The sequence below is a fragment of the Primulina tabacum genome, chromosome 17 (assembly GCF_025594145.1).
Source record: "Primulina tabacum isolate GXHZ01 chromosome 17, ASM2559414v2, whole genome shotgun sequence".
Taxonomy (NCBI): Eukaryota; Viridiplantae; Streptophyta; class Magnoliopsida; order Lamiales; family Gesneriaceae; genus Primulina; species Primulina tabacum.
In genome coordinates, this window is record NC_134566.1 from 28,391,906 (window position 1) to 28,415,746 (window position 23,841).

At 34.4% G+C, this 23,841-nt stretch overlaps 2 protein-coding genes, 1 long non-coding RNA gene and 2 pseudogenes across 5 annotated transcripts; 1 reads left to right on the plus strand and 4 right to left on the minus strand.

Annotated features, from left to right (window-relative positions):
- Nucleotides 1-492: 492 nt before the first annotated feature.
- LOC142530647 (pentatricopeptide repeat-containing protein At1g09190-like) lies at nt 493-2,585 on the minus strand (annotated as a pseudogene).
- On the minus strand, nt 2,452-4,768 carry LOC142531670 (sirohydrochlorin ferrochelatase, chloroplastic-like; annotated as a pseudogene).
- A 6,813-nt stretch (nt 4,769-11,581) lies between these two features.
- LOC142531368 (oleosin H1-like) lies at nt 11,582-12,340 on the minus strand. Its single transcript, XM_075637473.1, has one exon. The coding sequence runs from the start codon at nt 12,277-12,279 to the stop codon at nt 11,743-11,745; it is 537 nt and encodes a 178-aa protein (XP_075493588.1). The 5' UTR covers nt 12,280-12,340; the 3' UTR covers nt 11,582-11,742.
- Nucleotides 12,341-15,167: 2,827 nt separating this feature from the next.
- On the plus strand, nt 15,168-19,229 carry LOC142531623 (uncharacterized). Its single transcript, XR_012816350.1, has 6 exons — nt 15,168-15,584; nt 16,346-16,521; nt 17,717-17,848; nt 18,424-18,590; nt 18,721-18,834; nt 19,140-19,229. It is a non-coding gene; the product is annotated as an uncharacterized LOC142531623 (long non-coding RNA).
- LOC142531621 (phosphate transporter PHO1 homolog 9-like) lies at nt 15,595-19,875 on the minus strand. 3 transcript variants are annotated; one of them, XM_075637829.1, is made up of 13 exons: nt 19,119-19,867; nt 18,737-18,992; nt 18,605-18,653; nt 18,442-18,513; nt 18,239-18,368; nt 17,982-18,102; nt 17,642-17,900; nt 17,405-17,509; nt 17,288-17,332; nt 17,029-17,178; nt 16,655-16,933; nt 16,371-16,510; nt 15,954-16,090 (listed from the first exon to the last, which is right to left on the minus strand). In XM_075637829.1, the coding sequence occupies exons 1-13, from the start codon at nt 19,678-19,680 to the stop codon at nt 15,997-15,999; spliced, it is 2,262 nt and encodes a 753-aa protein (XP_075493944.1). In that variant the 5' UTR covers nt 19,681-19,867; the 3' UTR covers nt 15,954-15,996. The 3 variants fall into 3 exon arrangements, with proteins under 3 accessions (XP_075493942.1, XP_075493943.1, XP_075493944.1); XM_075637827.1 differs by having other exon boundaries at nt 15,595-16,541; nt 16,629-16,933; nt 17,089-17,178; nt 18,737-19,001; nt 19,119-19,875; XM_075637828.1 differs by having other exon boundaries at nt 15,595-16,510; nt 19,119-19,869.
- Between the last annotated feature and the right edge of the window lie 3,966 nt (nt 19,876-23,841).

Here is a 23,841-nt window from a genome sequence, read left to right on the forward strand (position 1 = left end):
ATTATATATTTTTCAAGCCAAAACAGTAAAATGTTGTGTTTATGGAAATAACTATAATGTTTATATAGTTTGTTAAAATTAGACTTTGATTATAGTTTTATAATTAATAATAAAATATTAAATTTTATTTATACAATAATTACATAAAATCATTCGTTAAACTCGAACAAAATTGTATATTCGTTGATACATTAATATACACAATATATATAATAATAATAAATATTATTAATATATTTCGTTTTTTCCCATAGATTTGAGCAGATTGATTGAGGATGAGTTTCATCCCTTGAATAAAATACATGCACCCACCCCATTCCTCACCTCAACCCAAAGCTACAACCCCCACTCTTCTTCACTCCTCTCATCCACCAATTTTTTGGAGTAGATCTTTTGTGAGATAGTCTCACGAATATTTATTTATGAGACGGATCAACCCTACCGATAATCACAATAAAAAATAATATTTTTAGCATAAAAATTAATACTTTTTCATGGATGACACAAATAAAAGATCCGACTCAGAAAATACGATCCGTTAGACCGTCTCACACAAGTTTTTGTCATCTTTTTGTACTCAACACATCCATCCACCCATCTCCCACTGGAAGCATAAATATTCGACATCAGCACATATCCTCCAGCCTTTGTTTCTACAGTTTTCGACATATTTTTACCCCTTAAATCTGCCAAATTGTCGTCTCCAAACATCCTACAGCCACTCAGAAGGGAGCAGCTAAAGCGTTCTCTTCAAGGGCACATGGCATATTTTCGATGAACTTCTTTGCTTCAGAAAGACGTCCAGACCGAGCCAACATGTCGATCATGCTCGTGTAGTGTCTCTCATTTGGTTTTATATCGTAAATATTCTTCATAAAATCGAAATAGTCAAGACCTTTGTCAATCAAAACCACAGTGAGCAAGTAAATAGGACTGACAATAGCATTCATTCATTCGGAGCAACGCCTGAGGTTTCTTCGATTTCCTGGAACACGGCGAGTGGTTCTTCTGCTAATCTATTTTTCTACAAGCCCTTCTATAGCAGTCCAATCTACATCGTTCTTCATTTTCATTCGAATAAAGATCTTTTTAGAACACACTATACTTCCAGATTTTGCATACATGTCTAATAGAGCAGCGTCCACAAGAGCATCTTGCTGGAACCCGAGTTTTACAGCCTTTCCATGCGCATATCTGCCTTTCTCTAATTAAGCTTAGCTAGTCCAAGCTTTCAAAACACTTGAAAAGATAGATTTGCTCGGCTGTTCTCCGGGACAAAATCATCTCATCGAACACTTCAAATGTTTCAACGAAATTCTCAGTTTCAACATAACCAGAAATCAAAGAGTTCCAAGGGATGCTATTTTTGTTAGGTATCTGATCAAAGAGCATTTTTGTTTCCGCGAATTGGCAGTTAAAACTGTAACCAGGGACCATCGAATTCCAACAGGCAGTGTTTTTTCCCAAAAGTGGATCGAACATCAAGAGGCCATCTTTGGTATTTCCACAATTGCTGCACAAATCAAGAAGTGCGCTGCCAACAAATACATATACATCCATACCCATTTTCAACACATGAGCATGGATATTCCTTCCAGCTTGTAGAGCCTGTAGGCTCGCTAATGCGTTAATCACACTAGAATAGCAAAACACATTTGGTTTAAACAAATGATGTATCATCTGTCTAAACAGACTCAATGCCTCTTCTGCATCGCCATTCTGACTGAACCTTGCGATCACTGCACTCCAACATACAAACAAAAAGTGATCAAAGAGTTGCGAACAGATAAATAATTCTCAAAACCAATCTTAACTTATCCCCTAGAATACATTTTCCTAATTCAAATCACCCAACTCTCCACAAGTCCTAATAACAGAAGTAAAGGTAATCTCGTTAGGCAAAAACCCAGATCGAAGCATTTTCTTGTACAGCTTCATTGCTTGAAAACTCAGCCTATTTTGAACAAATCCACTGATTGCTGCAGTCCATGAAAACACTTTCAGAAACTGGTTTCTCACAAAATACAACATTGCTTCAGTAATCCCGATATCAACGCAGTCCAGGAGACCTCGGCCATTTCATCGAACAACGGGCACGTTTCATTAATATTACCCCACCCGAGAGTCTCAATGATCAAGCGCAGTTATTAACGACTAAATTGAAACCTTTAAACTCCTTCAATATTCGGCCGATTTCTGAAAATCAACCCAGCTAATTTTCTCTCATCCCCTCGAGTTTCTTTGGATGGACGTAATTGAAGTTGTGAATTTAAGATCTATTATTTCAAATTCCTTTAACTAAATTCAATTGTTAGTTAATAAAAATAGGAAGAGTGATTTTGGAAATATTTTGTATTTAAACTCGTCGATTGAATAAAGATGACAGCAGATAAATTTCCCGAGCAATTATGGCCTGTTCTCACACTCCGTTCTTTAATCTTAGGCTTTGACTGGGAACTGTCAAAAACTCGTCATATTATATTACGCATTACAAAACTTTGGTCTGGCACGTTTTTACACAATATAGAAGGACCACTATGGTACCACATAAAATTTTACCTTCTTATGAGCTCACAATATGCCATCACGAATTTAAATGCACCACTAGCGAGTAATATATTGCCTTCTCTACTTTCTGAGCCACCGGAAAATACTAATTATACAACCGGCATTTTCCTGTTCCAGCACAAACCCGGCACTCTTCTGCGACACCAGCAACATGGCTCAAGCAATGATTTATTCTGTCATTTAAGACATCCTGTAATATATAGAGGTCTCGTAAGGCCATTATACTGAAAATATAACCTGTCGTCAGGAGGTATAAGAGAAAATGCAAGCAAAAGGACACAAATGTGGAGCTGAACATGGCAAAAAATCCATTCATGTAAAGATTTTATGCATTCTGGCACATACTAGTTGCCAGCTTGGATTAGAAAATTCATACTCGGTGAAGTACTAGATACAATCTAATTCAGCCGAATAATTGTACGCAAACAAGAAGAAACCAAGAATCCTACCACGAGCAGTTCGTGGAGACCAAGTGGAGCAGTAAGTAACGATGTATGATACCCCTGGATGCTCCTTTGCAGCTTCCGCCGTTAGAGATGGAATATCCTGACAAATCCCATAGTGAGGTTCAACTACTTAGTTCCAATACATATGATATGATGGTATCAAGAACCAGTATCTAGTTACCCTGTTCCAGTGCCTTCCAGGAGACAAGAAAAATGGACTCACTATAACACGTTTCGCTCCTTGTTGAACACATAAATCAAAGGCATCTTTGATAGATGGCTCAGCAAGTTCCTAATTTGTAGAAGAATAAAAATTATAGGAATCGAAACACAAAGTCTTACTGCCATCATTCATTCATTTTTTTTGCTGCGGCTTACAATGTAAATAGGTTGTTGTTCACTTAAATAAGTTTCACTGAAATAAATTAATACCATGTGAGCAGGCTCCACTATAGGATATTTGGTTCTCTCTCTGAACATATCCACAAACTCAACTGTAAAAATGAAATAAAGTTAAATTAAATTATGAACATAATCTACTTCCAATAACCAATGAGTAAATAAACCAGGCGAAAAAATGACTAATGTGCGCATTCCCCTTTTAGTCTCCAGAAGTTGTTATGCGGTAAAAAATTAAGCATACAGGGCCATTTTACTCGAAACTGAATAACCACTATAACCCCACATCCAACCTTCAAAAACACCATTCTTATAGAGCTAACTGTTGAAACAACACCGATCTCTAAATCAAAAGGTCTACTAAATAATCATGCAAAATTGTCTTTATCATAAAGTCTTTAAATTGTTACTTCCTAACCACGATCGATCCCATGTGCTTCATCTTCATATCCCAATATGACACAAATACGCATGATTTCTCACTTCATGATGGCATAATTGGTTTTCACTTTTGGCTTCAAACAAAGACAATGCATTTGGGATAGATGCATCAAAATATATTCCAAAGTTGTTCGGTAATTATTATCCCATAAAAAGGACAATAATCTAAATTGCTAACTCACGTTCACAACCAACAGTACTAAATCACGAAGTAAAATAAAGAAGAAGCTTACTTAGCATAAGATTGGATTCATCGCGCCGTGAGCCATGATCAACAATTATCACTCCATCACCTTCAGCAACCCCATTCAGCGCCTTTCTGAAGCCACCATTTGCAGTGGCCAACCATAATCCCGATCGTAATTTCTCTCTTTTCAATGGATTTAGATGCAATTTCAAAAAACCACGAATTGTACTATTCGGGCCTCCCCCAATTTCACTATTTCCGCATTTAATTTTGTAGAAAATGGAGATTAGAGTATGAACGTAGCAGACGTCTGAAGTATCCTAACAGTGTGGCGGTGCAAAACAAATCAAAAATCGAAGTAAGAGTAGTGAAATTACCTCGGGAAAACGAGCGCAGAAGCTGCTGCTGCTTCCATTGTCAATTCTCCAGGCCCCGTTTCAAGAATTTCGTTGAATTTATAGACCTAATTTCAACATAAAAAATTCAAAAAAGCGCGAATTTAAGGTTCCAAACATTGAGTTGAGTGAAAACTAGATAAGAGATGTTCGTGATCCAAAAAAATGGGAATCTGGGAAGCGCAAAGCTGAAAAATCACACAATCAAAGCAAATAATCTGTAGTGATTACTGAACATTATGAAAGGCACAACTAAACGAAACCCACCAATTGAGCAAAAGGGCAAGATTTGTGTGTTCTAAATATTTTGTATAAATTTCAAATTAGGACAAACTTATATAAATGACGTAAGCCGATCTAGTCATCTAGACAAACTTATATAAGAAGTAAGCCGATCTATTTAATGCAAGAAATTTAATATTTTAATGATTTTTTGGTAGGTTTCAGAAGTCTGAGACGTATTTAATCAAGAATTTGGATTACTCTATGAAAGTATATTGATAATCAAAATAGACTTTCATAAAGTTTTAAAAAAGTCAAGTGATATTCAACATTGAGTTTTAAAAACTCTATAAAATCTAGATGTATTCAAATTTTCAATATACTTTTAATAACTTCATTAACATATAAATATTAAAGCATAATGTACAATTATAAATTATTAAAAATTGTATTTAGTTCAACCCAAAAATTTGAATAGATTTTTAAAACTTATAACTCATATGTGAGCTCTTTCTTTATTTCTCTCGTCTTACATCACTTCTCTTCTCATCTTTTTTTTCTCATCTATCTCTATCACTTTCTTTAGTTTTCAAAATGTATATTTTCCATTTCAGTTTTTTCATTTTTGATTATTTACTCATTTAATAATTTTTTTATTTTAATATGATATGAAATTTTGAATTTTAAACTTGATTGTGTGAATTTTAATTTATAATTTATACAAATAAATATAGTATTCAATAATAATAAAAAAAATTGATCTAAAAAAATAATCTTACTTAATTCTTAATAGTTGTTATATGATAAAAAATAAAATAAATCTATATACATATTTTTTAAAATTACAACATACATACAATCTACGTATACAACTAAAAATTAAATGATTTAACTTTTAAATAAGTAAATTTATTTTTTAAAAATATTTCAAATTGAATATGTTATCTTTATCAATTAATTATTAATTTTAAAAATTAATAAAAAATAATAAGTTATAATTAGGTACAAAAACTATCGAATTCTATAAAAAAATTACAAAATTTTATAAAAATCTTGCAAAAAATTCTACAAAATTTTACCTAAATATGTTTGTAAATATGCGAGATTATGTAAAAGTCAATAAAAACTTAATAAATCAACAAAAATTTATCATTTAAAAAAGTCATTAAAAGTCATCAAAACTCTGAATTGATTAAACCCTACTTAAGTCTTTATATTTGCTAAGCTTAAAAGGATTAATGCTATGTCATGAACAATCATTGTTATCACCATGGTGATTGGTGACATTAAAATATGGTGCTTGTAATGTTGTTTGAATTGTCATCATTTTCACTTGTTATAAAATTTTATAAAACGATAAATATTTGTATATATCATATCAATGTCACGTGTTCAATTACCAAGAATTATAATTTGGTGCTAACATCGAAAAACAAAATTTTGGAGAGTAACAATTAGGCATGCTTAACGGACCGGAACTGATCCATTAAGCCAGGAACCAGGTCCTTACAATTCTATCGTATAAGAACCATAACTAATCATGCATTAGGATTCCTACTCATATCCAGTTGAATCCTCACAGTGCCAAAAACATATACAATTGTATCAAGAACGGGTAGAAACAAAACAACAGTGCTCGACCGAAACTTTAAAAAATCGAAATAATTCATATACAAGCTATTTTAGAACAAGCTCACTTAACTTAAATATGAATGAAAAATGTGAAGGACGTTTTCTTTTGTTGCTAGGAGTTTCAAATCCTCCTTAGATCTGGATTGTAGTAGAGCCCCGACATTTGGCAGTAATGAGAAAGCAATTCTCCAAATTCTTAAGAGCACTAGGGAGCAACTTTAAAAAATTTGGAGTAATTTTGAGGTGTAATTTTCGAATGGGAGGCTACTCCTATTTATAAAGGCTGATTGCTATTCTGATCATGTATAATATTTGCATTTAAATTTTTGAATTAAATCTTCAATATGAAATAATTTATCCTCCGTTGTCTCTTTGCTAGGCCTGAAAATTCGAATTCCAGATCTAATTTCCAACATCCGATAGATCTTTTATCTTGCAATACAACTTAATCATTTCCCCTTAAATTTCAAAATTTTCCCTTATTTATTTTCGAATCTGTTGGTAATTTATCCTTAAAATACGACCCCTGATTTTCTTGAAATTTTGGTAGACATACTTTTGAATTCCTGGTGCATGCATTTTTTTGATCGTGTAGCCTTTCATAAATCTTCTTAACCTGCCTCCATTTTCGAAAATTATATATATAGATATACATGAAAATTTCAAAATCTAAAATTACATGATCCTTTTGCTTCATCTCTCTTTTAATTTTATTCATGTGTGTATCAACCTGTCTCAAATTTGGTAGGCAGACTTTTGAACCAGAAAAGATTACAGCATGAAGTGGTGTTGAATCTGCTGATTCGAGTGAAGTTTCTAAGTCTGTTTGAACCTCAATCACAACAAAAATAGGTACCATGTTTTCTTGAAATTCTCGAGGTTGGTGTACAGTGAGAAATTTTTGACGTGAAATTAGTATATACAGATTCCGTTGTTTTTGCATCTGTTTTGCTGCTTCTGCTATCATCTAAACTAACGTGCCACAACATATTTGTACCTAAGAAAAAATTACTCGATCTTATTTCGCATTGGCCAAAGAATGCCTTGGTCTTCAGATTTAATAAATCAAATTCGATAAATGAAGCATTCTTCGAATTGATTATTACTGTTATTATTTTTTAACTGGTGTTACAAGTTTCTAAAATACAAAAACTGCAAAAATAAAAATTTGATGTTATCGTTCTTCCTGATTTTATATTATATTTGAAAATAAAAGAATTAGTTTTCATCTAAATTAGCTGAGCGTCTCTCTTATAACCTAAAAGATTATACAGAACAGAACACCATAAATTTCAAGTACAATTCAAATTATCAGCTTAAATTGTTAGAGTAGATGTCCTGTAAGCCAATTGTTGACTAGAGATTTTATTGACTCGGTTATAATAAACAATCTTTATTTTAATATAATTCATTATTTCATGGTTTGTTATTTCTTTATCTGTATACCCTTGCGAACAACATAGATAAAGAACTTGATTATACTTTAATACAAATGAATGTTAATTCGATGTTGAAACTCATTTGTAAACAATGTATGATCTAAATTCGTTCCTAGTCGATCCAGCCGCCTAAAACATGGATAAAGATCGCTTGAGCTCAAGACTAACATCTGTGATGTTGTGTACTGCGTTTCTTAGTAAGGGCATAGAGATGTTCAAACATGCAAATGTGTAGTCATATGATGATTATACCGAACAATCCTCCCTCGAACTTTCTAAGTGGTTATCATTCATCGAGAAAATAAGTCTGTGGTTATGATTGTACACCATTAGTCCTTACGACCCGGGACAACACTGAGGCTCTATATGCTAGGGCTGTACTTTGACTCGTTTACCGGCTCTGGGAGAGTCATCAGGTGACGAGGTTGGGTATATTTGCGACACATATAGGAGCCAGTGCATTGTAGTCGGGGATTCACCGCTCACCTGCGGGTGTGGATATCTTATGTGATCTGATGAAATTATAGTGCGTGGAATCTCTGGCCAGAGTATGAGATGTATGTTAGAGAAGGAGTTCTCGAACAGTACATGCGATGCCACTATTTATATTTATCACATAGTTATCGAATTAATATGCGACCCTCGGTGAACCAATGCTTGCAGATTCGATCGGGATATATGAGATGAAGGGACCGTACTGTACGTTAATCATAATCGACTGGTTCTTGCATGCATTATCAGTGATACCTAGGGAATCATGAGGCGATTCTACTTGTGGGGACCCGGGCTCTAACTCAATTCCTTTTTGAGATTAATTGGATCTTTGCTAGAAAATGTGGGTCATAAAAAAAAATTTCTTTTAAACATTATAAACTAATGTATATAAATCATACACCATACACAATGTTGTCATATTATTGAACTCCAAATAACATTCACATGTTCAACAACAAGTATTCTACTAGTGTTTAGGATCTAATACATGTCTAGTATTACATCACTAGTCCTTCTTCTTGGCCCGTAATCTCCACGCTATCTCGATCTCTCATCTCTGTCGTGACCCAGATCCTGTCCCACTTGTCGTTATGCACACATACAGACACAACAACAGCCGGAAACTCCGGTGAGAACAAATCCCAGTATAAAACATGTATACATGCATATACACAATATAAATCATGAACATACTATCATGGATGTAATCAACAACAATACATCTTATAGACTATAAAACATAATCAGAATAAGTCAAGCAATGTAATTCAAACTCATATCTTTGACTCAATTCATATCTAATTCTAGGGATCCCGGTGTGAATAAGATGTAACAGGTCTCCCACCTACTCTCCCAATCGGGGTGGCGTTACATCTTATTCCTAAACTTCGGTCCTGTCTGTATCGAATTCTACAATCGGAGTGAATCTTCCCCTATGCCTCGATATCACCGAACGTTTAGAAAATTGGCGTATCTACCAATGACTCTCCTATCTCAGTACATATATATAAATCAATATAAAGTACAAACATAACAAGTATGTGATTTTGGGAAACTCAAATCGAATCTCATTTGAGTTGTATCTTCCCGAATTCACATGAATTATACCTTTTGTTGTCGTACAATCTTTGTCGTAGTCGAAATCTCGATCTCGAAATTACCAATACAAATCTGAAATGGCATAATTAATGTGCATTCTATCAATCTTCCACTCAATGCAACACATATACGAATCAATAATAATTCTCGATACAATTCGACGGCATAACAGCGTAATCTTGCGATACCGATAACTTAAACAACAATCAACTAATACAAGGACCATATCATCAATTCATAACCATCACAATCTATCTATCAAGATCTCAAAATCTGCATAATCTCATACCCATATATGCTGGAAATCTAAACAATCTCATATCATATCCGTTCTTCGATTCGTTTGCAATTCTACGATCATCATAATCATGGAAACACAAAATAGAAATCAAATCTGACTTCTCCCAACATATATATTTCGAACCATGCTGAAGATGAACCATACTTACATCCTTTTGAAGCTTATGATGCAAGGAACACAAATCTGAACTCGGAATTAAAATCGAATGAATGGATCTTGCACAAGCTAATTTCTAAGCTAGAAGAAACTTAGAAGATTCTTTCATGGAGATCTCGGCCTTTGCTGCTGGAGAATGAAGGAAAGGAAGACACATCTAACATATATGCATGGCCTAGGACACATGGTTTATTTTCCATCAACCACGTCGCACCGCGGGTGCGGTAACTTTTCACTGCGGGTGCGCTCGGCTTTCGGCCTCCCTTCCAATTTTCCAATCGACGACCGCGGGTGCGGTCCTGCTTTCACCGCGGGTGCAGTCTCATTTATATGTCAAAATCCTACCTACTGGCCATCAACCGCGGGTGCAGTCCATTTCATAGCGCAGGTGCGGTGTTGCTTCGGCAACACATTCTGAAATTCAAAATAAATGGCCGCGGGGGCGGTCTTGTTTGAGGCGCGGGTGCGGTTCCTCTCATCAATGCAACACTTCATATATATATCACAATTTAAAAGTATCAAACGAGAATCGCGGGTATTACACTACTAGACGCTATTACCATGGTTCGATAGGGTTTAATCAGAAATATGATTTCTGACATTCTCATGATCAATTGTTGATACATAGAATGAGGCAAATAAGGGTAAGCCCGCATAAAGGATTATGTCCTGAATCACAAGGAGTTGTGAACCAACGACTAGCTGTATCCCTGAACCATTGAGGGTCACACAAGCACTGGATCATTTGTTTCCGTTGAGAGAATAAATTCAATGAGTTGAATTTATATTATGATATGATAAATTCAAAATGTTGAATTTATGATAATTAAATTTTGAGACAATAAATTCAAGGATTTAAATAATAAAATTTGAGATTTTAATTTATTAAACTCAAAAGTTGAGTTTATTAAATATTAAAATTTTGGAGGTGATAAATTCAAGAAGATGAATCTATAATTTAAATATTAAATTTAAATGTTGAATTTATAATATATTTAATTTATTAAGCTCAAAAATTGAGTTTATTAAATATTAAATTAAATATAGTGGAAAGTATGTTTAATGGACTTGTAGGAGTACAAGTCTAACATACTTAAATAATTAAAGTTCTTAATGGATTTTGATAAATTAATTAAACTAGTTGGACTAGCTCAATTAATTAATCAAGCCCATTAATATTGATTATATGTATTAAAGGCATGTCTTAATTATAAATACATGCTATCAAGCCATAACCCTAGCCTCCACACACCTTGGAATTTTCGAAATTCCTTCTCATCCTCTTCTCCAAATTTCAGCCACTTCTCTTTGGAGAAAAGTTTGAACCGTCTCTCATACTTTGATCTCCAACGTTAATACTTCTTTCAAATTTTTTAGTGCAATTTGGAAGATGATAAAATCTTCTAGTCGTGGACCTGATTAGAAGAATAAAGAAAGGATTTGAAGATTGTTCGTAGGGATTCATCAAAGCTAGATTCGCCGATATCGGATTAGTTGGAACCAAGTGATTTAATTCATCAAAGGTATAAAATTCTAACGCCCTATGAATGTTTATTCATAAAATTCTCAACATATATATTTTAATTGTCAAAATAAAATAAAAATTTTAAAACTTCCGCTGCGTTTGTGTACGAGAAAACCGAGATCCAACATAAATAACTATTCTAACTAAAGTTTTTTTTAAAAAATATTATTTTTAAGTATTTTTGAAGAAGAATACTTTAATTCAAACACTACTAAAAATATTATATTATATTATATGTGAAAACACAAACTTTGACAGGAAAATCCAATATATATCATACTTGAACAAAGAGAAGCGAAATATAACCTGGATGTAATACACAAAGCAAGTAAGCACAGAGATAGTCATATCACAAATGTTCTTTTAACAACAAACAAACACAAAACAAACACATACATTTCTGAATCATCATTATTATTACCACTACTATTTTCTGGTTCAAGCAGGCCGACCTGCACCTGCACCCACAGCCGCACCCGATTCTCTTCCTTCTCGCCCTACTCCTTCCTGACCTTTAGCCTTGATTGTTTCTCCCACTTGCCTCGTTTTCTCTCCCACTTGACCTGTAGCTTCCTGCACGCGCCGCTTTGCATAGTCCTGTGGCTCCCGGCCGGTGGCCTGACGGAATGAATTCAAGACCCATGAGAGAGACGAGAGTCCCGTAAGCCCGAACGCCCCGGATGTCAAGAACGCGGTCACGGCCCCGGCGATGAGGATGGCGGCGGGGACGAGAACTGGGCTGAATATGAGAAAGACGGGGGTGGCGAAGGCGAGGCCGATCAGAGAGCCGGCGAGTGTGATTCCCGCGAGGGCGAGGAGGGTCCCGCTGACTGGAAGGAGGGTGACTATGGCGACTATCTGGGAGGCGGTGGGGCCCTTTTGTGGGAGAATGTTCTTGAGGCCGCCTTCGTAGCGGTATTGCTGCTGCTGCGGGTGTATTTGTAACTGCTGCCGATCACGATCCCGATCCGCCATGAGAAACGAAGAACGGAATGAAGGTGGTGCGGAATGAATGAATGAATGAGTGAATGGATGGAGCTAGGTGGGGATGATCAGTTGGATTTATGGAAGAAGGGGAAGTGAAACGTGTTGAGCTGAGGGCTTGCATGGATTACATGTCGCGGGATACGTTGCCACCCTTGAGTTTCTTGTTCTTCACATGCCATGGTTTTGGTTCAACTTTTTTTTTTTAAAAAATGAGGTAAACGTAATTATTATTAAAAAAAATACTATTTGAGTGTTAACCAAACCATATTTTACCATTTCTTGTTATTAAATTTATTATATTAGTAAGGAATACGTGCTTCGTATGTGAGAACACTTTATTTGTGATCAATTAGATATCTAATTGAATTAAAGTTGATGTATATGTTGAAATTTTAAAATACATGTATTTTAAGATATCCTACTAAATCAAAGTGTATTATCTGGTTAGTCTCGCATCTATATGCTTATTATGTTGTGCTTGTAAGAGAAAGTTATGATTTTGGTCATGTAAATTGGTTTGTTTTGAATTTTAGTCATGTAATTTGTTAAACTTTGGTTTTCATTTTATAACTTGTTTTTTTTTTTTTTTGTCTTTTTTCTTCCGAAATCACTAAATCTATTGAATATTTTGCTTATTTGACATTGATGCAGTTTTTCTATGTGCTCATGTGACAATAATGAAACCTAAATTACATATATTTTAATCTACATGATCAGAAAGAAAAGGATTTTCCTACCATTTTAGAAATATTGAGTAACGTGTTAATTTATTTTTTCTCTTTATTTTTGCTTAGATGAATTTTATTGTGTGTAACATAACTTTATTTACATCATATGAATCATATAAACTTTATTTACATCATATAATTTTTTTAGCCAAATTATACACGAGTTAAAGAAATTTATTGATTAAATTAAAATCATATGTGCCGCCACAGAAAATAGGCTTTGGAGAAATTTGGTTAATTACCTCTCTATTTTTATCAATTTTAAACTTTCAAAACTATAGGACAAAAACTTGTGTGAGACGGTCTCACGGGTCGTATTTGTGAGACAGATCTCTTATTTGAGTCATCCATGAAAAAGTATTACTTTTTATGCCAAGAGTATTACTTTCTATTGTGAATATCGATAGAGTTGACCCGTCTCACGGATTAAGATTCGTGAGACCCACTCAAACTACAGAGGGAGCTTGATTTTAAATACTAAGGGAGAAATAAACTTTTTGTTCAAATTATTTTTAAAAATGTAACTTTTTTATTCACATAAAAAGACGGATGAATATGTTAGATGCTTTCATTATTTATCTAAGTTTTGTAATCATCAAAATCAAAATTATTTACGTCCAAAACCCAACATCATGTACCTGATTTTGTGGAAACCATCGTTCGAAAGGATCCATCCAAAAGTTTGCCTCGCAGCTTGAGAAGAATAAACCCTTGGATGGAATTTTACAAATGGCTCGCAGGCCTCGGTTAGAAAGCAAACTATCTCCAAAATCTTAAAATTGTCGGACCTAAGCTACAATTTTTTATGTGTCACCAGAGGTAGGGGTGTCAAAATGCGACACGACCCCACACGAAAAAAATCAGGTTCGGGTTGGGGTTTTTCGGGTTCGGGTTGGGTTCGGGTTGGGTTGATTCGGGTTAGTGCCATGTTAGGCGGGTTTCGGGTTGGGTCGCGGGTTGACCCGCGAACTTTTTTTTTGAAAATATTACCTATATTTTTATATATTGTATTCTTGAACAAAATTTATTGTATATTTATATGATATATTTTCATAATCTAATATTTATTTTGCATATTTTTATTTTTTTAACAATTTTTTATTTGATTTAGTAAATATACTTTTAATTTTCTACTATTAAATTTTCAAATTTAAATCGGAAATTTTGTTATTATGTGTTTAAATTAAAATAATAATATTATTTTTTATTTTTTTGAATTTTTTTCATTAATTTTTTAAAAAAATTTAAAATAAATAAATAAAAATCGGGTTAGGCGGGTTGAGTCAGGTTATACGGGTTCGTGTTCAGGTTGGGGGTTTTCGGGTTGCTTCGGGTTCGGGTTAGATTCGGGTTGAAAAAAAATAAAAAAAATTCGCGGGTTGACCCGAAACCCGACCCAACCCACCCGATTGACACCCCTAACCAGATGCGGATACATTGGAGGGCTTGTAGCTCAGTCCACTTTTTTTTTAATAGTTAGGATAAAATTTCAGCCCACCCACCAATGTTCTAGTTCAGTCCAGTCCATTGCAGCCCAGCCCATTTACATGCATATCCAACTGTAAGAAAGTGTGTGTTGTAGACTCGGCCGCTCGAATCAAAACAAAACTGTTCTCCAAAAACTTGAATCAAACCATTTTTTCAATTTTTTTGCTATTTTCCAATATCATGGCCTACCAAGTACCAACTGTGTTTCGTTTTTTCTTTTTGGGTTGACATCGCTTGCGAGGAACAATAAGATACTCAAATCCATCCGGTACTAATTTATAAATTGCATGAATGACAAATTTTAAATATGTATGATGAATTTTCAATTTTTAAATATTCAATATCATGAATTTTCAATTCTCTTTTATCATTTGATAGCATAATATTCAATATTATGTTTTAAAATCTCGTATGGCACAACTTCGTTGAACGATATAATATAAATTTTTTAATAATATATAACTTATCATATTGAGTTCAGGCCCCCCAACTCTTATTTCTGGATCCCTCCCTTGGTATCACCGAAGGAATGGAGGAGAATGGGCTGATCCTTAAATTTAAAACTTATGTGGGGATTTTTGGCCAAATTACCCTTAAATTTTTTTTAGCGAAAGATCAAAATAAACCTGTTCTGTATTTTTTAAAAAAAATTTGATTCAATATATATAATTAAACTATCAAATTTAAAATTTAAATACTTTTGGTGGCCGGTCGCAAACATGGCTCCGAGGAGCAGATGCATGCATCGCTAGCTGTTTCCTAGGTGATCGACAGAAGATCTCGGCGCGCTGTAGTGCCGCAATCCTTTTAGATGTCTATCTCGCCTGCCGGAGAAGGCAGATCATGGTCTGAAACTCCGGTGGAGTAAAGGATAACACTCGGAACAAGTATGGATTTGTTGCCTCCTTTCCGGCACATATGGTTGTTTTGAATAATGGATTACAGTTGTCTTTATCGGCAGTAAAGAATCTGTTTATTTTTTTTCCTTTTTTTTCTGTATTTGACGAACCATTTCATCCAAGGGTTCTTTCATAGGGTGTAGGAGATTCAAGTTTATGAGGAATTATTGCTTCTTAGGTGATTTTCAGTACCAAATTTATTGTGAGTTTGATGTTTCTTGAAATGTTATGTACATGAGTAAATGGATAAGTGCTTTGTATGGGGATTTGAACGAAATTTGAACAGAGAACTAGGGAATCGCTCAATCTGCCTTCCACTAGGCTTTCTATATTATATATAACCTTGATGGCAACTGTTACAGATTAAATAAACATACTTCCAATTTTATACACAATCTAATTCAGGAGAGTTGTAAGTATATTTGTTTTGATGCACGGAAATTTATGTGCACCTGGTGTGCAGAAATTCAGTCGGCTAGCTTATGTTAAACTCGATCCTATTGTTGCAAGCAACACAACATTTCAGTTTAGGCCTTCTTATTCAGATGTCATGTATGATTCAAATATATCCTGTTACATGGAGTTATCTGTCACAAAAATTTATCATCTTCACAGTGAAATGGCAGAGGTGATAAATTGAAGGCTCGATATTTTTCGATGTTGTTGAAGTGCTCGTTCTCCAACCTGCCAATTTACAAGTTATTGAACAGAAAAAAGAAGTCTTAGTTTTCAAAAGAAATTATTTGGATGATTCAGGATGGAAATGGACAGCTGCTGCATAGACATGATGAGATATTTAAATTCTTCTAGTTGTTGAATAAACATGGGTTTGATGCAATCGGAATGATGTGTTTAAGCTTTATAATGTCACGCTAATGCCAAAAAAATGTGGAAAAGAAGGAAGATGGGAACCAAACACAATTTAATTCTATGATGCAGGATGGTAATGGATGTATTATCAAACCTGAAAAAGTTCCAAATTCCACGACGAAGTATCTCCAGGCAGGCGACTAGTGCAATCACGGCTCTTCTGTGGAGGAACGGCGCTTCATTGAAGTCAAGAACTAACTGCATCCATACAAGTCTGAGAAGAATATTGACTACCTGCAATCCAAGTAAGTGAAAAAGGATATATCTATTGCTGTTTTTTTGTAAATAAGATCTTGAAAATTCACAAACATTGATCTTGAAAATTCACAAACATTGCAGATTATACTGTGACATAAAATAAACCATTTCAGTACTCACTATGGCCACAAAGTAAACGGCCCTGTTTGATATCAAAAGCTTGTCTCTCAGCCATGGATTTCTTGCTTTCTTTTGTAAAAGTCCCCAGTCCATGACAATGTCCCAGTATGTGTTAAAAACAGCCGTGACTCCCGAACTTGATGCTGCCACGATTCTCCAAAACGTTCCTCTCCGGAAATCATATATTGTCTTAATGACAAGTGCCACTACTGTTAAGAAATACTTTAGGCTATTGAGTCCTTGCATGACATTCTTCTCCTCAAACACGCGGCGTAGGCACTGAAATCAATTGAGCAACCAAAAGTTGTCATGTTTTTTTGGAACAGAGAAGAATGGAGAGAGGATCATGCCCATTGAAGCATGAACTAACCAACCTGCAGAACTCGTGACAAAAATGGAGTAACTGGTACAACAATGTAAAAAATTTCATATACTTTGCTTTCAAGGCACTGGTTTGATCTCCTTTTGAAGTCTCCCCATCCATAGTAGCAAATGTAAAATTGCAAACTTCTGAAAGCCTGAACCTGAAATGCATGAAAATGATATCTCCATGTCGATCATAGGCTAAACACAGACCGAATTATAGCCACTAGAAAATTAGCTATACTATTATAATAAGAATGAGATATGAACCTGGCTTGTTAGCTGGTCTGCCAAGAAGAAATCCGAGAAGGTAACCTACAAAGGCAGCCAGAAAAGATATGATGATTGTTTCTAACTATATTTTGTTCCGTTGATGAAACTGTATACCTTATAAAGTGGAGCAAAAAGACAACGCCATGCACATCTAATGAGAAAGTAGCGGCTTGAGCGATACATAATGTTGAAAGGACAAAATGTTATAAGAAGCAAGACCTGGAAATTAATACCTTGGTATAAATATTTACCGAAAGAAGATACGTTTGTAAAATCTGTGTAGAAACTTCTGAGCAGAAATAGTAATATGTTGGTGAATCAAGAAGGGGGTAAGAGCAGTCTTGAACTTACCATAAGTAGTCCTGCCGGAACCAGTTCAGTTAATGTTTGATAATGTTGTGTTCTTGGATCCATTTCCATGTCCAGATTTGAAAGTACAGCTACCAAAGTGAGTACTGAAAGGGCGGAAGCAAGTAGGAAGATTTCTCTGAATCCCAATTCTGTACCTGATTTAAATCCAAAGATGAAGGGGTAGTTCACCCGGAATCGCCTCCAGAGGTATGTGTTTATCCCATACATGAGCATGTGAAGGAAAATGAATCCAAAGAAGCTACGTGGGTAAAGTCATTAATTTAGTACTTCGTGGTCTTAGTGCATCTGTTCTGTTATCAAGGAGATAAAAAAATTATACCTGTAAAGAGGAAATATATTGTTCATATACTGCTCTCGTCCCTCGTGTCGAATAAGTCCCCTTGCATGTACTGAAACAATAATACCGATAACTAGTGCTACTGAACAGCCAGTTAATATACCTACAAGATCAGTAGTTTGTTAAACTACTAGGTTCACACCTTTATTTTCCAAAAGAATCTCAAACAAAATCATAGAGAATGATGACATTTTTCTTTTCTTTTTTATGCAGTTGTCTTTCCTTCTGTTCAAGCTTACCAAGAACAAATGTTATTCTGTGCTTCTCCATTTTTTTTCTGGGCTTTAAAAGTTTCACCCCTTTTCTTCGATTTCCATTTGAGAAGTACTTAACAAATGCAGCCTCTACCCTTCCGATGAGCATGTTAACCTGCAGGACAAAGAGGAAAGTAGGACTAATATTGTTCCTTTATTTTGCAAATTAGGAAGGCTTGGATTCAGACCTCATCCGAGCTTCCGAGATCCGATTTGTCAATCATCTGTAAATAAGAATTTGAAGCACTTCTTGAAGTGATCTGCAGGACAAGAGTTCCACGGGTGAGACCCCAAGAGAGTAAAATGCTGTGAATAGTATACATTTTCCTGATTTTCTGTAAACGTCCATACCTTGTCATATTTCTTCATGATCTTGGAGAATGCCAAAATATTCGAGGAACTGTCGCATTGCAATGAAATATGTTAGCTCAACGCCTCTGTATTAATTTGTCTAATATTGTTTTCAGGTGAATGATGAATCACCGATATATTTTTAGGAGTCCGAGCTGTTGGTAATATTGGATGAAAGCCCATCTTAATTTTTCCTCAGCTCGTCTTAGCTCCTCAATTCTGATTGCCAGGTTCGACTTGTTTGTGCTTTTGACGATCCTTCTTAATTTCATAAGAGGACATTTTGGTTCAATATTGATCTTTGCATGAATCGAATATGCTGGCGGAAAAGTATTATTTTCAGAAGCGTTTTCCTGGCTGGTCCCAAGTTCTTGGACCACATTCGTGGCTGGATCTTCTACAGTGAAGAGACAGAATCAAACTTAATCTGAACTAATTTATCTCCACAGCATCATTTGCACTTGTGTACCTTGAAAAAGTGGAAAAAAGAAAAAGAAATCCATCTTGCATTTACCGTCATGTCCTGTATTCGCAGGATCTTTAGCTTCAGGTTCGGTGTTTGACTCGACTTCTTGTTGATTCCCGTTTTCTTCCATCAAAGGTTTATACACTTCAATCCTTAAGGCGATAAGTTTATCCATCTGCTTGCTCAACTCCACTGCCTGCAGAGTCACACCCTTAACTTTTTCCTTGTAAAATCTCAGTACTTTATTGAATTCTTTATCAAGAAACTTAAAGAAATGAATCTCGTTTTCACCACCATCTTCTGATGGCTTCAAAAAAATTGTCTGATAGAACACATCATTCTCCGAACTTTCTGGCCGCACTGGGTGTACTAATATCACTTCATCGTCACTCCTTATTGAGCAGTTGTCTCTATCCATCAACCCGCTAAACGATCTGTGCAAGGTCGATTTCCTCTTCAAGAAACCACCTCGGCTTACTGAATATGATAATGCACTTTGCTGTCTGAATTTAAAGATGTTTTTCAGCAGTTTCTTGAGATGTTTGTAGTCCATGTATGCTTCCTGCCATTCTTGCACCGTTTGAGAAGCTAATTCCTTTCCAAATTTCATCCTTTCTGTGCATTGAAAACGAGTCTTTCTCCCACTCCCGATTTTGCTAATGAATGGAGATTGTTAGGACATATTTTTCAAGCCTTGAATTTGAAAACCTCAAACGTGTGACCATCGCATTAATATTTTCCACGTAAATATACTTTAAAATCGGTTTGACTCTAGCGTACATGTGTTAAATTCATTTATCACGATATGGAAAGTTTCTATACTCTCTACTTCTGCCAACTTATGACTTGATTCCGACTTCTGATGGTGGTTTTAATTGTAAGTAATACTCAAAATTATTGAAATTCAATTTGGACAAAGGCAAAAACTTGTGTGTGACGGTCTTACGGGTCGTATTTTGTGAGACAGATCTTTATTTGGGTTATTCATGAAAAAATATTACTTTTTATGCTAAGAGTATTACTTTCTAATGTGAATATCGGTAGGGTTGACCCATCTCACAGATAAAAATTCGTAGACAGCCTCACAAAAGACCTACTCTTGGACAAAATAAATTATTACAATCGAAAAAAAGTCAAAGATGAAAGACGAAAAAACAATGTTTTCCCATCGGAAAATAATAAACTTTTAGTCTTGGTTGAATCCACCAATCGACTTGATAAAATCACTGCCAAGAATCGTGTCATATGATGAATAGGCCGTGAGATCTTCGGATTAGTCATAACTTATTTTTAAAATATGAATTTATAGCTTATAAGTTCAAAAAATAACTTATCATGTAGAAGATTTAAAATACATTTACTTATAAAAGCGTTGATTATGAGCAAAATTTTTGTATTTTGATGTTACTACATTAATTAAAAACTATTTATTGTTTGTATCAATTGTATTGACATAGATGGAAAAAATATATAAAATTTAGCGTCAAATTTGAATCTGTAGAAGTTAATGTATTATTTATTCATTTAATTGGTACATTTATTTTTTCAACTTATTAAACAGATGAAGATCATAACAATGTTTTTATTTTTTAATAGAAAATTGTGACATAAGAAACTTTGAAAATAATGTTACGTAAAAACTGAATAGATATTTGATAATAAAAATATATTGGAGAAATAACATTTTCTTGATAGATGTTTCCTGTAAAAAATATTAAAAGAATAGATTTTTTAATTAAATTTATATTTTTTTATTAAAAATATTAAAAGAAAAAAGACGTTTTAAAAATATATATTTATCCATTATATTTGTAAAAGTGGAAAAAAAATGACAAAGTTTTTTATTGTAAATTTTCTTTTATCCCCTTGAATTGTGCATCGTTAAATTAATCGCAAAAAAAATTTCTACACAATTTTTGGAAAATCTAATAACAAGGATACATTAAAAATAAATATGTGTTTGATAATAAAAATGTTCATCAAAAGATAAAAATGACCTACTTATCAATACAAATCTAAAAATTCAATAAAGATATATATGTAAAATTCTAATTGTTGTAAGGGTAAAAATGAAATATCAAATTTTTTTATTTATTCCACCTAATATATAATTAATTAGTAGTCTAATTATTTGATCTAATATATAATCGATAGTCTAACAAATTCTAATAAATTATCACAACAATATACATTAAGTATAGTAATTTATATCACTTCAAGAATAAAATGTAACTATTATATTAATTTTATCAAATAATTCATCTTTGTATTACATTTAAATGTTTTATCCTTTTAATTTTTTCTCTACATGTTATTTTATGATTTTAATACAATTTTGTAATTATAATTTTAGTGCAGTTTTTAATAAAGTAAAAATTTGATAGTATTTGAAAATCTATTGAGAATGTTTAAGATTTAAGTATTAAAGGTCTAAAAATAAATCCGACCATAATTTTCAAAAATAGTAAAACCAAACCAGAACCAAAATCTTTCGAGTAGGTCTCTTGTGAGATGGTCTTACGAATCTTTATCTGTGAGACGGGTCAACACTATCTATATTCACAATAAAAAGTAACACTATTAGCATATGTTGGGGATCGATGTAGAGTTTAGAGGGGGGTGAATAAACTCTTCTATTTTACTGATAGTTTATGCAAAAGGGTGCTCAAATCCTGTTATAAATTGTAGCTGTTCTTGTTCAACAGTACGTCCAACAGATCACAATTGAAAGTGCGGAAACAATCTGATGGAATAAGGTGAAAAACAGTAATAGCAGTAGATAGTATCACAGTAGTTGTTTTTGGAAGTTCGAAGATAAAATCTTCTACGTCTCCCCTTCTTCTGTTTCCAGAAGATATCATTAAAAGACACTGGTTTTGTAGTACACACTTGTACACAATCACTTCAGCAGGATTTATCTATTGCCTACTGAAACTCTTAGCAACTCGATACAATAGTTCAATATAGCAATGTTCTGGAAAAGACTCTTTTCCAGTTTACAAACTCTTCTACAACAAGATTATGAAGTTCTGCTTGAAGAGATGAAGATGATCTCCAAAGATCAGATGTAAGATATGATGCGTGTACTGCTTTTCTGCAATTTTGAGCTTTTGAAGATAATGGAAATTTCGCGGTTGCTCAATGTATTGTTGGATAGATAAGAATGATCAGCGTTGTTATCTAAATGGTTTTGATCCATATGTATAGGTAATTTGAGTCCAACATCTATAATCAGAGATTGTCTCATGTCCTCTGATACAATCAGCTTTATTACCGAAATAGGTTCCTGCATAAGAGCTACAGAACAATCAGTCCTATTTTATACTAAAATCGGTAAAGCGTATTAAATGACTTAGTATAGCATTTAATGGTGCAATAAATGTTTGGTACTAGATAAGATAACGGTACCAATTAAGATTGAAACAATCGAGTAGAAAGTCGTTAAGTGCTGATCCAGTAGAACTAAGTTCTGCTAAGCCGTTGAGTATTAGCTAAAATACTGCTTCTGATAGAGCAACTCAAAAGCTACTGCTTTGCATAATCTTCTGGTTGATATTATGGTTTTAATACTTATCACCACAATAAAGTTAAGTCTAACAATTTTCCCCTTTGTGGTGATGCCAAAACCTGGAGGTTAGTAGCCATAAATAATACGACAGATAGTAACTAAAACTAGATGATTTAATAAGTAAATAAGCATCTTAAACAAAGTTTGAAAAACAGTAAGAAAAATCAGTCATCTGTTCCAATATCTCGAAACAGAGTATCCTCTTCCTGAGGATCTTGGTTCCTGTTAGATGGTTCTCCCTGATCTTCTTGTTCTGCTTGAACTTTTCCTCTTTGTTCTTTTTCCCCCTTTTTGGAATCATTAACAATGACCCGAGCAATTAAATCATCCATGCGTCCAGACAGGTTCTGAATTCCATTCGTCAACATTTCAAGATATGGAGCCTGAGTAGAAACTCGTTCATGAAGAGTAGTGAGAGATTGAGATTGAGACTCAATCTTGGCATCCATAGATTGCATGGTGGTGGAGAATGAGCGAATAAGTGCATCATGATCAGTGAGGTGTTGAGAAATATCATTCTGTCCGAGCATGATAGTACTGTAACCTTTGGAAATAGATTGTCTGAACACGATGGTCTTAGCATGCATTCTGCTCACAGATTCTGCCGTGTTGAAGATTTCCTTTGATATACGGTCTCGAAAGAACTGAGAACCACTTACTTCTGCGGTATGTTCATGAGATATTCTCCGAACTATATCGGAGAGATTGTTGAGATTCTTCTGTAGAATATCTATCTCAAGCTCGATATTGAATGGTTCTAGTTCTGGTGACGGAGTCCTTTTAAGCATACGTTGCCTTATTTCAGCAAGTCGATCATCATGAGCAGTTGGTTCAAGTGTGGATAATACTAATGCAGTAGAAGGTTGAACCTTAGGCTGAGCAGAGGAAGTGATAACATCTGTTGGATCAGTAGAGGGGCCAGGTTCAGCAATGCTTACTTCTGGATCAGTAGGAAGGTGTGTTGCTTCAGTCGTGTCCTGAGCAGTAAGGAGATCAGTTTCTTCAGCAGCAGTAGAAACAAGAACCGTGGTAATATCAGGTTGACTCTCTTTAGAGATTTCCAATGGCTGATTGGTGGAAGCAGGTTCAGATTGCTGAAGCAGAAGAGCTTCCATTTCTGCTTTGTATTCAGCAGAAAAGTTCTCTAAATTTGGCAATAATGAGGAAGGAGCAGCATCTGATTCTGCCATGGTTTGATCTGCT